Source organism: Hypomesus transpacificus, chromosome 13 (assembly GCF_021917145.1).
Source record: "Hypomesus transpacificus isolate Combined female chromosome 13, fHypTra1, whole genome shotgun sequence".
NCBI classification, from domain to species: domain Eukaryota; kingdom Metazoa; phylum Chordata; class Actinopteri; order Osmeriformes; family Osmeridae; genus Hypomesus; species Hypomesus transpacificus.
Genome location: NC_061072.1, coordinates 5,441,185 through 5,456,918, shown reverse-complemented (window position 1 = coordinate 5,456,918; position 15,734 = coordinate 5,441,185). Strand labels below are relative to the sequence as shown.

Genomic DNA, 15,734 nt, shown 5'->3' with positions numbered 1-15,734 from the left:
CTACTCTCGCCGGTTGTTTCATGCAGCCGCAGTCCATGTCGAACGCACCTTATGTCAGAGCCATTCTCTGACTTGAGCTGTGTCTACTACCGCGCACTTGTGCACTTCGAGCACTAACTTTCAGTGCTTAGGGCGCTTCACTCCCAAAACCTGCAGAATTCAGTGCACTGAAAGTACCCGGATGGCGCACTGCAAACGGTCCAAAAAAACTGGTTGTTTATCAATCCGAAGAACGCTGAGAACGCAAGTACATTCTTTTGAAGAACCTTCTTGCAAGCGTCCTTACAAGAATTGTCTTGCAAGGACGCAAGGACGGAGAATGAATTGAGATGGTTAGGGTTTTCCTGGACTCGCAGCATTATGATAACACTGACTAACTACAAAGACTAGATAACAAAGCTAAAAAATGGTCCGTCTACCTGTAATTTTACGTTTTCTGTAGCCCTTGCTATCTTACAGTACCTAGTGTCTGCACTGCACTGAGATGCTAGGTAGGTTATCGACAAGTCGGAGCAAATTGACAAATTAGCCTTTTCATCAATAAAATAAGAACATTTTCAGCGACTGAACTGCTTATTTCTCGTCACATTTTATTTCAGATGCTGATTTACACGTACCAATTAACTGAAATATGAAAAGTAAAAAATTACAGTTGTGAGGTTTGTCTGCCTCGCTTGACATCTTGCAATGACTTCTGGGAAATCAGAAGCGTTCTCTCTGGTCAAGTCATCATTCGATGCAACCTCGAGAAAAGGGGCGTATCAGGAACATTTCCGGGTATTTTTGGCGTTCTTGGTGACTTATGTTCTTTGGATTGGAACCGTACTTGGGCAATAAAAGATGATGTCAAACGAGTTCGCAAGAACACAAGAAGGGAAAAAACGTGGATTGATAAACAGCCAGTGTACAACGATGGACACTACTCGCCCTAAACAGGCGCCATCTTGGCTACGTAGCGGAAAAGGAGGAGCCCTTTCGGCAGCTTTTTCCACTTGAGTGGAGAAGCGCGTTCATTTTGGCAGGTTTTGCGGGTGTCGCGAGCAGATTTGCGTCCGTCACTTCCACCAAGTGTTTAACGTAAGTGTTCCATTTGAGACAGCACTTATCAACGACGGAGTGCACTGAATATGTAAGTGCACTGTTTTGCAGTGCACTGTATTGCAGTGTACTTTGTAAAGTGCGCGGTAGTAGACACAGCAGAGTGTATGGCTGCAGCCTGCAGCCTCCCGCCTCATGCCCTCCCGCCTCATGCCCTCCCGTCTCATGCCCTCCCGTCTCATGCTTCTACTTTTCAAAATAAAAGCTTGTCTGGTCCGCTATTTCTCCTTTCTACTTTGGTGTACGTGTTTTTTTTTGCTAGACTACAAACTAAAAATCCATTCTAGCAGCCTGGGAGGCCCGGCTGAGTTTAGGCGTCACAACGACGGTTGAGGTTAGGATTAGTTTAAGGCCAGGAGTTGTAGCAGAGGTCGAGGTTAAGGTTAGGCACAACCACGACGGTTGGGGGACAATGATGGTCGGTACAGCACACTGTGCATTTGGTTAGGGTTAGGGTTTCATCTACGGTGTGTTCTTTGTTTTTAAAGACACTGATGTGTACCTTAAGGAAAATCACAAAAAGAAACCATCAAAGTCTGCAACAATACATTGCTCTAGGTAACGTTAGCTAATATTCGCTAACAAATGTCAGCATAAAACGCTGATGCAGTCATCGCAGGTTTCATTAAATATACGTTAACATCAGGGAAAACATCCAGAAATCAGCAAACTATATGATAAAAAAAGTAAAATGTTACGTTTTTCAATTTATTGCAACAAACGTGCTCACGAATTTACCTTTAACTCCATCCGTACAATAATTCGCGATTTGGTATTTTTGACCCTCTGCATTTACCGTTGGACAGCTTGGGCATGAGACGGGAAGACATAAGACGGGAGGCTGCAGGCAGCAGCCATACCCATCTCGACACAGCCTATATCGACCTCTGGCGGTCTGTGAACTATGTCGACCTCTGGCGATGACGGCTGTGTGCAGCAGGAGCGGAACAGAGAAATCATCCTCCAATGCTGTAGAGGGCAATGTATGCAACAATGTCGATGTGGCATTGTTGTTGACTCGATGCTAAGAACTGAAGCACACGACTTAAATGACTGACGTGGACTTTCATTGTAACTACAGACAGGAACATTAAATATCTACCAGAGCTCTTACATTTATATTTACAAAGAGGTCTGTCTCGCCTTTCCTTTTGCTGGTTTTCAAACTGTCAACTTAAACCAGGTGAGTGTGGACCTTCTTGAAAACCATCCCACTTTGTCACTGTGCCTGTCATCGTGGGAACTGTTACCTTATAGACAGATTAGCTACATAGTCAGGTAGACAGAAACGGTTTAATTATTATCTGGCATAAAAAAGGAAACACTAGGCCTACTTTTACGATAAATTAGCCATTATGCAAACAAACCAACCGTGTCCATCAGCTTACAGTTTTTTTGTAAATAAGTTGTTTCTTATACAGCTCTCAAGCCAAGGCCACAATGAGTAAAAGCAAGCTGATAAATCTGAAAGACAAAATCAATGGCAACGAAATGGACCTTAGCCTCTGTAACTTAACAGAGGTACCGGTCAAAGAACTGGTAAGTGCTTTTTACATGTAGAAAGACTAAATTCACAATTAGTTTAGCATCAGACCTGTATGTAAAATGTTCTTAAATGTGCCACCACAGGCCGCATTCCCCAAAGCAACAGTTTTGGACCTGTCCTGCAACAACATCACCTCACTACCTGTGAGTAACACTTGCATCCTACACACATTGTCTTTCCTCAAATAATTATTAATGGAATCTATGGTTTTGACTGTGTGCAGCCAGAGATCTGCAACCTGACTCACCTGATCAAGATAGACCTGAGCAAGAACCAGCTGAGCAGTCTACCAGAGGACCTGGGTCGCCTAAGCAACTTGCAACATCTGGACCTGTACGACAACAAGCTGGGCATCCTGCCTGTTAGCTTCTCAGAGCTCAGGGTATGTACACACACACACAGTACAAATTGAAATTAATTACTGGATTTTATAACAAACAAATGTTCCTTGTGGCTTGTATGTGGGTCTGTAGAATTTGAAGTGGCTGGATCTCAAGGATAACCCTCTAGAACCACAGCTAGCAATGGCTGCAGGTGACTGTTTGGACGAGAAACAATGCAAGCAGTGTGCTTCTAAGGTAAGAAGACAGATGTCATGAACAGAATGCCGCAAAGACGGTGAGATGAGAGAGGGAGAGAGCTGGAGTAGCTTTGTTGAAAACAGTGTATAGTGAGAAGGCTGTATTTTTTCCAAGGTTCTCCAGCACATGAGATCCCTTCAGGAGCAGGTGGATAAGGAGAGAGAGCGGCGCCTGTTGAAGGAGAAAGGTGGGTACTGCAAGTGTATTTATCCCAGAGATGGTTGGCTATTGGCTCATGAAATCAAACCTGCGAACCTATAATATTAGAGGTTGGTTTCTGAGCTAAGACATTTATCCACCAGTGTAGTGTCAGATAACAAACAATTAAGTTTTTCCAGATGAGGGATTGATGATGTTCCATCTGCTAATCCTGCTTTATTTCCTCTTTCTCTCCACTATCAAAACTAGAACTAGAGAAAAAGAAGGAAGCCCAGCAGAGAGCGAGAGAGGCAAAAGAGAGAGAGGCTCGTAAAAGAGAGAAAGCAGAAGAGAAGGAGAGGAGAAGGAAAGAGTACAATGCTCAGATGGCTTCCATGGCTGCTCAGGAACAACAGAAGAAGAACAAGGAGGAGAAGAAGAAGAGAAACGGACAGGCTGCTGGTAGGAAAGCTGCATTGCACTGTTGGTCAAACCATGTAAACTTGCTGGTCACCTCATCATTCATTCATGTGTTATTTATTTCATTCACATCTCAAGACAAACAAGCAGTGGTGGACTCTTTCCCAAAAGCCAAACGCTCTCTCATTGGCCTGCTGTTCAAGATCGTCCTCCTGATGCTGCTGGGATTGGCCGGAGCCATAGGGGCTTGTCATCTGACAGAGCTACAGAAGGAACCTGTTTGTCTGCCAATCAATGTTGCCGTGGGTGACAGCCTGTCGTGGGCACGGGAGCAGGAGAATGTGGTCAGACAGCTGGTGCACAAGCTGTCCACTCTGAGTCAGGAGCTACTGGAACGCCGGGCTCCGTCTGAAAACTAATCGTCTTTCTGCCTCCATGTCCCCCTCTTTACCAGCCCATGGCTCCCACTGGCCTTTACTATGCTCAAACATGGATTTAGTCCAAAGCTCACTTTTGAACTTTACAGGACATTGGGGTATGGGATTTGATTACAGTGGGGGCCTTGCATTCTTTAACTCGCTGGACTGTGATGTGTGGGTTGGGAGAAGGGGGGGGGGGGTGATAAATTGGATGATCATCTTAAATTCCTATGGAATTGTCTTTGTCCTGGTTCTTCAGTACAAGGTCCTTGTTTTTAAATCATGACCTAGTCTAAAAATGGCCACCTTCTCTGTATTAAGCATGTACCTGCAGCCTTACGTGGCTATGTAGTGCCCTGTGCAGAGCAGCTTGGAGTCGGAGAAGCCCAGCCAAACAAGTGGCCTTGTCTGTTGTGCATTGAAGTGCCCAGAGCCATCAGGACCAGATACAGGACATTGGTGTGTTAGGCATGCTAAGTTTTTCCAAAACTGTGTGAATGTTGAGTTGTCACATATTTAATGATAACATCTAACTAACCATCTACTCTATAAAGTCTATTGATGCCTCCAAGTTTTGCAATGGCTGTAATACTTGACCAGGTCCATGGCTATAGCAGTACATTTTTCCTTGCTGATATTCTATCATGTTTCAGCTATAATCAAGATATGTCAACATAAATAAATGTTTGTGTGCTGGCCAACCATTGCAGTTGTTTTCTATTACTAAAAAATCTTAACGAGGTGTGTTGGTATTGAAGCCTAAAACTGATCAATAAAACATTGTATTTCAGCTGCTGAAATACAATGTGAAATAAAGAGATACAAAAATCCAAAGTTATAAAAAAGAAAAAAAGACTTGAATTTAATATGCGCATTATATAGTAAACATTTATTACCCAAGCCCAATCGTTTACAGTTTCCAATATATTTGTGGAAAACATTAATGAGATGTCCATGAATCTCAGAAAATCATCTACCCAATCGAGTATAGATCTGTAGAGAATACATCCCTAGATGGACCTTCCCATTCTCTGTCTTGGTGACCATTTACAGACACAGTAAACTAATACTTAAGTACTGAAAAGTACTCCACTTACACTTGGCACATTTACATTTCTTAAAAGTAGGCTCGCCTCTGAAATGAGTCCCAAAATTCTATGTAGTTCTCTGACTCAGCCACAGACCTGTATGAAGAGTATAATTAGGTCTAAATGTATATTTGGGTCTAGGACATCTACTCATGTTCTTCCTTCCTGACTTTGACCAGAGCAGCATCACAACAAACATGTAGGACTACAGAAGGAGGTGGACCCTACATACCTGTGTATGTACAGTTCCTGGGCATACAATTAGTAAAAACAAGAGTGTCCAGTTCAGGTCAATGGTAGCCTAATGCAGCTGTATATACCTGGGATCACTTTGACCGTAGTCACCAGTTTGAAAACAGGAAGTTGTCGGGCAGTGTTCACAGGGAGGCATGTGATGTGTTTGGTAAGGTCCCTTCATGCCGGCTCTCGCGGGCCTTCCTGTACTCCTGTTCCTTCATGAAGGCCATGTCGCCCATGAGCTTGGTCCGCATGGCCTTGTCCACGGTCAGCCCCAGGGTCACCTCCTTGAACACCTCACTCACGGACAACTGGAGGACAAGAGTTGGAGCAGGATGACTACACATTGCTACCATGTCACTGACATCACTCCCTCCGTTTATACATGATCATACTTTGACTGCCATACCTCATGGAAGTGGAACTTTTTGAACATAGCGATGCTGACTTTGTTGTCCAGTCCGATTTTTGCCTCAAACTTCTGGATTCCCAGTTTAGTCACCCCTAGAGGACAACACCATTGTCACCACAGAAGTGGGGGGAAAAACCTTCAACACATTCTAACATTGCTTTAGCATAAACATGATCCTCTATTTAAAGCACATCTTCTAATCCAGGAGGAGGGGGGGGGGGGGGGGGGGGAGTCTATGAATGACAGTACCATAGCAGATCATCATCCATGTAACCTCTTTCCCCAGGCCCTTTCCCCTGTAGCATGGCTCTGGAACAACATCAGAAGACTATCATTATCAGCTCTTATTATTCAGATCAGTCGGTGAAGAACCAATTGTAATTTTGTTGCTGTTTACCTGCGATCATTATCTCGAGCTCGGCAAGAGAGGGGTCGCTGGGATCTGTCAGGAAGATGTTGACGTCGCCCACCATACACTGCTCTTCCTGCATCGCTGGGTCCGCCCAGCGCTGCTTGTCCAGGATGATAAACGTGCACTCTGGGAGAGGAATGAAAGGAGGGATGTAGAGAGACATATCTCCTGAAGACAAAAAGGCCACTAAAGTAGTAAAGGCTGACCACCGGTTCCCTTCTTTGGGCTGTGTGTGTGTATGCGTGCTCACTATCATCATCCTCCCGCCAGCTGCTCTGCATGTCATACTCCTGTTCCAGAGTCAGAGGTTCTGAAGCAGTCAACTGCTGAAGCTCAGAGGACTCCATCCACTGGTGGTACCTGGCAACCAAAGGGACATACAGATGATACCTAGCAACCACAGGGACATACAGATGATACCTAGCAACCACAGGGACATACAGATGATACCTAGCAACCACAGGGACATACAGATGATACCTAGCAACCACAGGGACATACAGATGATACCTAGCAACCACAGGAACATACAGATGATACGTAGCCACCACAGGGACATACAGATGATACCTAGCCACCACAGGGACATACAGAATACAACTAGAAACCACAGAAACATAAATGAGACAGCTTACAACAATTAGCTGAGCGTGGACAGGTAGCCTATAGGGTCTGAAATGTGTGCGGAGATGTAGTGCGCGTGCACTGTAGACAGAAGACGTTGTTACAGGTCCCTTAAGAAGCAGCACAGACATAGGGACGTGGTCTACAGTGAAATCTAGGCAAAACCTTGAATATAAAATACCTGGGTACATGATCTGCGTTGTAAGGCACCAACACAACATTCTTCCCCTCCAGTAACGTATCTTCGTTTATTCTCATGGTTTGCCACCTGTCATACAACAGGTAGCGAAGTAACTGTTTATTAGCATCCCAACATTGCGCTCTAAGATTTACTTCACCAGATTTACTTACCTTTACAAGTACTGTTTGACTCACTTCCTTGTTTGCTAGGTTCGTTGGTTTGGTCCAGTGATGTTGGTCGTTATAGCCAGCTAAACGAGCTAACCCGCCATCTACTGGTCTGGAATCGATATAAGTGAGACCTGTGTCGAATCGTAGTGATCGTGATGTATTTTGATGTGGTGCTATGAAACAATAAATGTTTCAATTAAGTAAAACTTTATTCTTTGGGTATCAGGCAGCCTATACGTCTGTATGCATCTGTTTACTGTGTCTTTGGGTGTTATCTTTGATTCAACACTAAAATTTGACAAATTAATTCTGTTGTCAACGGTAATTTCTTTCATTTAAGGAGTATTGGGTGACACTTTAGAATAATGGTCCGTTGTTAACAAGTAGCTATGCAGGAAGTAATAGGTAGTTCTACATTAACACCGATTTTAATACTATTAACTAATATGGAACCAAGATTAACTAAGCAGTAAGTAATAGCTAATTTACAACAAAGGTAGTTCCTTGGTAGGTTTTTGGTTATTACTAAATACATGTATCTTCTTGAGGACTACTTGTGAACTATCACTAATTAAGAAAGAATAACCAATTAATTACTAATCACAGAAGTAACATGTCTAAAAAGTGAACAATTTGGTTGTTTCACTCTCAACATGGTCATAACTTTTCAGAAGCTTGTGCCTCAAATGGGTTCTTTGTGGAAACCAGTTTATGAATATTATATCCCCCCAAATACGTTAACTACAGGTTGAGATTTTGACTACTCTTACCAAAGAATGGATGTATGTTCTCTGTTTATTTCAAACTTAAACAAGGTATAATACAAATAATGATGATTTGTTTAACATTTTTAATAATTAGGAAGTGATGCTGACACTCTCATGATTGGATTAGTTTACTATTATGAGCTCTTCAGCGTCAGTTCAATATGTCTCAGACTCCAAAGACCTACCTTTATGTTACAGTAGCCGCCTGAGGAGGACTTCTCTTTAGGATATGAATATAAACATTGATGTTCTCTTGTCAAAAACAATTTGCATCCTGCATTTATGTTGCGATAAGCGCAAAACCAAATCTTCCAGATTACAATGTTTGTTAGAATATCACTAGTGCCTCACAGAAATGTATGCCCGTGTAACGGGTGTGCAACAGTTCTTGTGTTAATATATAGAAGTGCACATCCGTTAACGGCGTAATCGTCTGCGTTGTGTTCTGGGGGGGTGTGAATGTTGGATGAATGGAAGGATGGGAGACTGGACCACAAAGGAGGCTGGCTTTCTCTCATTTATTCGCTTCTGTATGAGCCAAAGAAACCAACGTGTCAATAGTATAAACGGTCGTAGTCGGGACCAACATTCCCTCCTCCGCTCAGACAGTAAAAAGCCTTCTGAGCTTTGGCGCCACACCCACGTCACAAAACACGGACTTCTCTTAAAGCTACAGTACAGGTACAAAAACACATCAACAAAGGAACAGGTTACCAAATGTACCTAAACATATACTGGTACATTTAAATCAGCATTGGTGACATTTCAACACAACTAAAAAACGCTGTTTCACCCTGGTTACATACACCCCTCCTGAAATTCACCAACATCCTGATTTAAGGATGTCTTCAAAGGCGTACAAAAAGTCTAGCACTGACACAACCTGGCACAAATGAACAATGGACCTTGTCCACATAGTCAACTTGAAAGCTACCTTAACACAAGGTTCAGGAAAGAAAGAGGTTGATCAAATCTCTAGATTCCCCTTAGTTTGATGTGACGCCTCGTACGTCACACAGCATTTGGCCCAAAATACATAGTCCATAGACATTTGCAGGTTTATAAAACCTCATAGTTGGCCCCTTTTGAAAATGTATCACATAAGCACTTTCAACACTTAGTCACGCCCAACTTTTAAAACAGCTGGGAACGGCCGTCCATAAAAAACTTGGACCTTTCAAACAATGGTTTCTGAACCATAGATTCTATCAATCTGTTCACTGATTTCACCAATCTTCCAGCACGTGTTCTGACAATGCCATCATCCTCAGCGTGTGCATGAGAGTCAGTGCAACCTGAGGTGTCAGCATGCTGGGCTGGCCTTGTGTCTCTGTGTGGAGCGACTGAGATGGATGGACAGTCATTGATAACAGCAGCAGGACAGAGTGCTGGACTAGGCTGAGCATGCTCTTCTGCAACAGCCAACTCGGACTCAGGTGAGTCGTCAAGTGATGAGATTGAGAGCTCCTCTTCATCTCTGGAATCTGACACGTCCTGGGCATGTTCACCCTGAGTCAATTCTCCAGACACTGAAGCCATTTCATCATCATCAGAGACGCGATCTTCCTTATCAGACTCCTCTTCAGCCCACGACTGATCAGTTGCATCAGCAGACTCGGCTTGGTCCAATCCAGGGAGAGGCAAGAAGTTCACTTCCAGTAAGAGATTCCTGTGCACAACTCTTGTGTGTCCCACGGCATCCTGTATTTTGTAGACATGGATACTTGGATTCACTCCAACCACTGTGTACACTCCATCTTCCCATTTGTCGGCTAACTTCCTCTTTCCTCGTCCCCCTTTATTTGACACCAACACACGATCTCCCACTGACAGGAAGGTGCCCTTGGCTCGTTTGTTGTATTGTCGGGTCTGGTGCTGCTGCTCAGAGGAAGTATGTTTCTGAGCGATCTCCATAGCACTTTTCAAGCAAGAAAGCAGGGATTTTGCATACGTGTCGTAGTCAGCAACTTCAGGGTCGTCCAGAACCCGCCTGAACATGACGTCCACCGGCAGCCTAGGGACACGCCCAAACATGAGGAAGAATGGAGCGTAACCCGTCGTCTCGTGGACGGTGGCGTTGTATGCGAACGTGAGGGTCTGGACTTGTTGTGGCCATTGCTGTTTTTCTTTTAGGGGAAGGGCTCGGAGCATGTTGCCCAAGGTGCGGTTGAATCGCTCGGTACCCCCATTGCCCATCGGATGGTAAGCTGTCGTGTGGGATTTTGCAACACCAGCCAAACGGAGGAGCTCCGCAATCAGGTTGCTCTCGAAATTGGCGCCCTGGTCGGAATGTATCCTCGCCGGGAAACCATAAACACAGAACACATTATCCCAAAGCTTCCTTGCGACCTGCTTTGCCGTTTGATTGGCACAAGGGAAGGCATGAGCGAGTTTGGTGTAGTGGTCGGTGACCACCAAAACATCAACGGACCGCTGCTTGCTGTCTTCGGCAGTCCAGAAATCCATGCACACTAACTCCATTGGAGCTGAGCTCTTGATGCTCTCCAGAGGAGCGCGAGCAGCTGGTTCCGGTGACTTCCCAAACACACATCTCTGACAGCATTTTACATGTGCCCTCACATCCTTTTCCATATCAGGCCAATAGAAACGCTGTCTTGCAAGCGAAAGAGTACGATCCTGGCCCTGATGACCTGCCAGATCATGGATGCCGGACAGTGCTTTGTCCTTTAGACTCTGAGGCAACACATATTGGGATCGTCGCTGCTTGGAAACTGGATCTCTTGAGACCCGATACAGAACTCCATCATGGACTTCCAGCCTTTCCCATTGCTTCAACAATCTGAGGACCTTCGAGTCAGCACCATGCCTTTCTCGCCTAGACGGTCGTCTCCTGGCAGAAACAAAGGGCAACACCCTGGAGATAACTGGATCTTGCTCTTGAGCCAGCTGTAGCTCCTGGGCAGAGAACATGGGCAGTGCATCTTGACCACTTGAGCGTTGTTGGACTTTTTGTGTCAAGAAGAGTGCCCTGGACTCTGCCGTGTCATTCCAGGCACAGTGGGCCTGACAGAGAGCTCTGATCTCGGCTGTGTCGTACCCCGTCCTGGGTAGTGGATGGTTTTCCAGTCTGAGGGTTTGAGACTGGCAGCTGAGCCTGAAAACATCCTGCACAGAATCCCCTTCCACCTCATCGGCTTCCTGAGTCAGAGTGGAATATGGCTCCTTGAGCAGCCTCTGGCCAATGGTTCTCGCAAAGGGATCGCGACTCAAGGCATCTGCCACCACATTTTTCTTCCCAGGTAAGTGTTTGAGATCAAAGGTGTACGACGCCAGCTTAGACACCCAGCGGATCTCACATGCGTCTAGCTTCGGCTTTGTTAGAAGGTAAGTAAGTGGATTATTATCAGTCCAAATGGTGAAGCTATGACCCTTCAGCCAGTGACTAAACTTTTCACACACACTCCACTTCAGGGCCATGAACTCCAGCCTGTGAGCTGGATATTTCCGCTGTGATGCGCTGAGGGTCTTGCTCGCAAAAGCAATCGGTCTGGCCTTGGATTCTCCTCGGGGCACTTGGGAGAGTACCGCACCAAGTCCATCCAAAGACGCATCTGTTGACAAGATAAATGGTTCATCGAAGTCCGGATGAGCCAGCATGACGCAGTCCAACAGCCTGGCCTTCATGTGCTCAAAAGCGCTCACACATTCCTCTGTCCAATCCGCAGCAGTGAGTTTACGGTAGGCCGATTGGGGCTTTCTACCCTTAGCTGACTTCCCTCGCCTCTTCTGACCAGCTGTAAGTGCGAACAGCGGCTTTGCAGTGGAAGACAGGTTGGGGATAAAGTGTTGATAGTAGAACACCATGCCGAGGAATGATCTGAGTCTTCGAACAGAAGGCGTGCATCCATCTGTATCCATGAGGTCTTGTACCTGCATGCTGTTGATTACTTCCACCTTGGCTGGATCGACGGACACACCCCCACCGTTGATGATGTGGCCAAGGAACCGGACTTGCTTCTGCAGAAGGTGGCACTTTTTAGGAGCCAGTTTCAGGTTGTTCGCCCGCAACCTCTGAAACACTGCTTCGAGTCTGGACAGAGCCTCTTCCTCCGTTGGGGCAAAGACAAGAAGGTCATCAAGATAACACAGAAGCTTTGTGAAGTTCATGTCCCCAAAGATACCAGTCATCACCCTCATGAAGGAAGCAGGGCTATTACACAGACCTTGTGGCATGCGGTTGTATTCATGCAGCCCGAGAGGAGTCGTGAAAGCTGTGTACTTCTTGTCGTCTTCATGCATCGGAATGTTGAAGAAGCCAGAGGTGAGGTCCATCGTGCTAAAGAAGCAGTTGCCACCAAGGGCAGCGAGACAGTCTGACTGGTGAGGCAGGGGATGTGCATCCTTTATGGTTCTGACATTCAACCACCTGAAGTCATTGCAAACCCGCAACCCACCATCCTTTTTCCACACCATCACCAAAGGAGACGCATATTCGCTTGTGGACTTTCTGATGATTCCCTTTTCCTCCATATCAGTGAGAGCCTGCCTCAACTTCTGATAGTGGGCTGGAGGGACTCTCCTGTATGGTAGGCGAAACGGGCGATCGTCAGTGAGACGGATGCGGTGTGCGTAACCCTTGACCTCACCGCAGTCAAGCGAGTGCTTGGAGAAGATGTCTTGATAGTCAGTTATCAGTTGCTTGAGCTGGGACCTACAAGCTTCGCTAACCTGACATGAGGCTACATCGACGTCGCTTAGACCCAACTCTGACAGACTTTTGCCGGACTGGGATGAAAGACTAGCACCGGAAGAAGCATCATGCTGTCGTTTCTCAGTGTCAGGTTGCTCTTTCTCCGAAGCTGCCTGTGAGCCCTGGAAAACATCAAGATCCTCGACTGCCAAGCACGGGAACACATCAGCCAACTTGCAATTCCTCTTCAGTGTAATCGCTTTGTCAGATGGGTTCACAACAGTCATTGGCACCCATCTATCACCCCAGAGAGGTGTGACAAGACGACCCACTAGGACACCTCGTGGCATGGCTTTTGAGTTGGTCTGCTCCACGACAACAGTGCTGCCAGGTGACATAGGCGACTTAGCAGGGAGTCTGCCCCAAACCAAGTGTTCATGCTTGGGTAGGAGGGTCACAGCCTGGGTGAGCTTAACCGTTCCTATCTTTTCAGGGACTGCGCTCCCCTTCCAGCGCTCGACATTTGTGAACATGGACAAGAAGTGACCGATCTCGGGGTCAGATTGATGGTCATGAAAAGATGCAAGATCCCAGTACTCGTCACCACCTTTCAGGACATGAGTGACATATTTGATGATATTCGAGCCCAATATGAGATCATCCTGCTGGCCAGACACAACCAAAGTGGATACAATACATGGAACACCATACAGCTGCATCTCCAAGTCATAAAAGCCCTCAGGCTGGGTCTTCAGACCACCACAACCAATCAAGACAATGTTCTCTTCGGGGTACCGCTTCTCTGGCAAAACATCAGCACATCTGAGCTTCTCTACTGCTTCCTCACTGATGCTACATACCATAGAGCCAGAGTCCCACATGCCTTTAAGCTGCACACTGTGGTTGACGAGGACTGGAGCATAAAACAGCTCTCCGAAAGCTTTGATTCTCTGGGTAGCTTGAATGGCTATTTTTGTACCCTTAGGTGCATTGGCACAGCTCTCTTCATATAACTGAGCTAGGTCACAGGTTTCAGAAGGGGTTCCATTTACGTAACCCACACCGGGCCCCTCAAGGTGTGGGTTTAACAGTTTAACTGCTGAGACTGGCCACCAGCGCTATCATCAGGCTGAGAGCGGCGCTGGTTAGGCTGCTGGTTGTGGTTACCAGCACGGCCATTGTGCTGAAAGCGGTGCTGGTTCGTCCGTTGAGGACAGTCCCTCTTCCAGTGACCGGGACACAAGCACTGTAAACACAGGTTCTCGTGATTACAGTGTGACAAAGTGGAATGATTAGGAGCCCCACAGACCCTGCACACTCTCTGGGAAGAGCGTGGCATGGCAGCTTGGGTGCCGGGGTTGGAAGGCACTTGGGTATGCACTGTGACCAGCCGGTCCAACAGGTTTACCAAACTCTTCATGCAATCATTGTCGACACCAGCAGTGGTCAAAGGGGCTGGAGGCTGTCTCGGTGGAGCAGCAGTGTTCAAGAGAGGTGCCTCTTCAAGTATAGGTACGTGGCACGAATTAGCTCTGTGCTCTACAACACTAGGCTTTAGTGGTCTTGCAGCTGCAGATCTTGATTTCTTATCCTGCATGTGCTCATCGAGCCTATCTTGAATTTCACAGGCCGACCATTTGTCAGCAGACTTGAACTTGAAAACACTGTAGAGAGACTGGTCTGGGCAGTGTTTGATAAACATCATGCTGACCTCATGGCCCGGGTCATCAATGCTACGACCCTGCCTTTTCAAGCACTCGTCAGCTACATCCACCGTTTTATTTAGCCTAACCCAATACTCCATAGCATCTTCACCTGGTGTGGGCAGCGTGTTATAGAAATCTGACAGGGGCATGCTTGAGTATGATAGTTCACTGAAATGTTGTTTCAGAGTATCAAAAATCACATGTGGATTTGTAGCGTGATCGATAGATGTGTTACGCAGCTTTACTCTCACCACATCTCCTGCTTTGCCCATAAGCTTTGCCAGGATCTCTTGGGATTGCTCGTGAACTGGGATGGCACGTCTCTTTAAATACAGGGTCATGAGATTTTCCCACTCGTGAACTGTAAATTTATCTGAGCCATCACCCCTGAATAAGGGAGGCTCCTTTGCGGCTGATTGCAGCACTACACTGACATTAGGCAGTGTTGTCTCTGTTGGCAGAGGAATACTTGTGCTGTTTGTGCTCCTATCAGCCTGTAGCTGAGCTGTAATGGACTCACCCAGCTTTTCAGCTAACTGTGTAATGAGCGAACCTAAGTCTGGGTTCTGATTGAAGTGGCTCGGCATGGCACGGTCTACATACCGAGTTGAGGTCAACTGGGGGGTGCCCAACGCCGTGACTCCAGGCCCTGGTGTTCTGGTTTCTGAGGGCTGATTCAAAAATCCCCTCCCCACACCAAACTGGCACTCAAAAGAAACGCGCTCAGCATCATCACCCCCACTACCCAGTGAGTATGTTCTGCCCTCTGCCATATTAAATGCCACCTTATCAACACAATGGAAGAAAAAAAACTGTTCAATGAAATCACAATGGATAAATTGGGAGCACGAAATGACAGTACTAAAAGAGCATATCAATTGGCAAACATATATACAGCATCAAATCAGTACTTTACATTTCACAATTGACGAACGTGCTGTAACTGCCCTTTTTTTTTTTTTTTTTTTTTTTTTTAGCACTCAATCAGTTCACTGAGATGGTACAAAAAGTCCACAATGTGCAAACACCTACTTCGTTCAGCATCGACACATGTGGATAGGCCTATATAAAAAAATAAATTGTCCATTCAAAATAAAATAAAACCCTGAGCACTCTCCACGGAAATACCTCAGTACCACAAAGGGCCAGTGGCAGCAGCTTCCTCGGCGAACGAGGTGATGTCGTCCTTTAAACCAATCCTTGAAAGGTCACGGCACCAATGTAACGGGTGTGCAACAGTTCTTGTGTTAATATATAGAAGTGCACATCCGTTAACGGCGTAAT

The 15,734-nt window shown here is 46.0% G+C and overlaps 2 protein-coding genes and 1 long non-coding RNA gene across 3 annotated transcripts; 1 reads left to right on the top strand and 2 right to left on the bottom strand.

The window, feature by feature from the left end:
* Positions 1–2,101: 2,101 nt before the first annotated feature.
* lrrc59 (leucine rich repeat containing 59) lies at positions 2,102–4,915 on the top strand. Its single transcript, XM_047032304.1, has 8 exons — positions 2,102–2,281; positions 2,520–2,637; positions 2,728–2,787; positions 2,868–3,026; positions 3,118–3,222; positions 3,340–3,412; positions 3,634–3,825; positions 3,922–4,915. The coding sequence occupies exons 2-8, from the start codon at positions 2,539–2,541 to the stop codon at positions 4,200–4,202; spliced, it is 969 nt and encodes a 322-aa protein (XP_046888260.1). The 5' UTR covers positions 2,102–2,281; positions 2,520–2,538; the 3' UTR covers positions 4,203–4,915.
* Positions 4,916–5,032: 117 nt separating this feature from the next.
* On the bottom strand, positions 5,033–7,396 carry nat9 (N-acetyltransferase 9 (GCN5-related, putative)). The gene is made up of 7 exons (XM_047032294.1): positions 7,327–7,396; positions 7,157–7,243; positions 6,602–6,711; positions 6,337–6,477; positions 6,189–6,248; positions 5,937–6,031; positions 5,033–5,838 (listed from the first exon to the last, which is right to left on the bottom strand). Exons 2-7 carry the CDS (start codon positions 7,231–7,233, stop codon positions 5,668–5,670), a joined length of 654 nt encoding a protein of 217 aa, XP_046888250.1. The 5' UTR covers positions 7,234–7,243; positions 7,327–7,396; the 3' UTR covers positions 5,033–5,667.
* Positions 7,397–8,592: 1,196 nt separating this feature from the next.
* LOC124475882 lies at positions 8,593–15,734 on the bottom strand. The gene is made up of 2 exons (XR_006956974.1): positions 15,579–15,734; positions 8,593–8,763 (listed from the first exon to the last, which is right to left on the bottom strand). It is a non-coding gene; the product is annotated as an uncharacterized LOC124475882 (long non-coding RNA).

Excerpts from the sequence above, each read along its gene's own strand:
- lrrc59 (XM_047032304.1), top strand. The coding sequence starts at position 2,539 with ATGAGTAAAAGCAAGCTGATAAATCTGAAAGACAAAATCAATGGCAAC. Across the intron at positions 3,223-3,339 it reads GCAAGCAGTGTGCTTCTAAG|GTTCTCCAGCACATGAGATC; the intron begins GTAAGAAGACAG and ends ATTTTTTCCAAG. Across the intron at positions 3,413-3,633 it reads GCGCCTGTTGAAGGAGAAAG|AACTAGAGAAAAAGAAGGAA; the intron begins GTGGGTACTGCA and ends TATCAAAACTAG.
- nat9 (XM_047032294.1), bottom strand. The coding sequence starts at position 7,233 with ATGAGAATAAACGAAGATACGTTACTGGAGGGGAAGAATGTTGTGTTG. Across the intron at positions 6,249-6,336 it reads GCTCGAGATAATGATCGCAG|AGCCATGCTACAGGGGAAAG; the intron begins GTAAACAGCAAC and ends ATGTTGTTCCAG. Across the intron at positions 5,839-5,936 it reads AAAAGTTCCACTTCCATGAG|TTGTCCGTGAGTGAGGTGTT; the intron begins GTATGGCAGTCA and ends CTTGTCCTCCAG.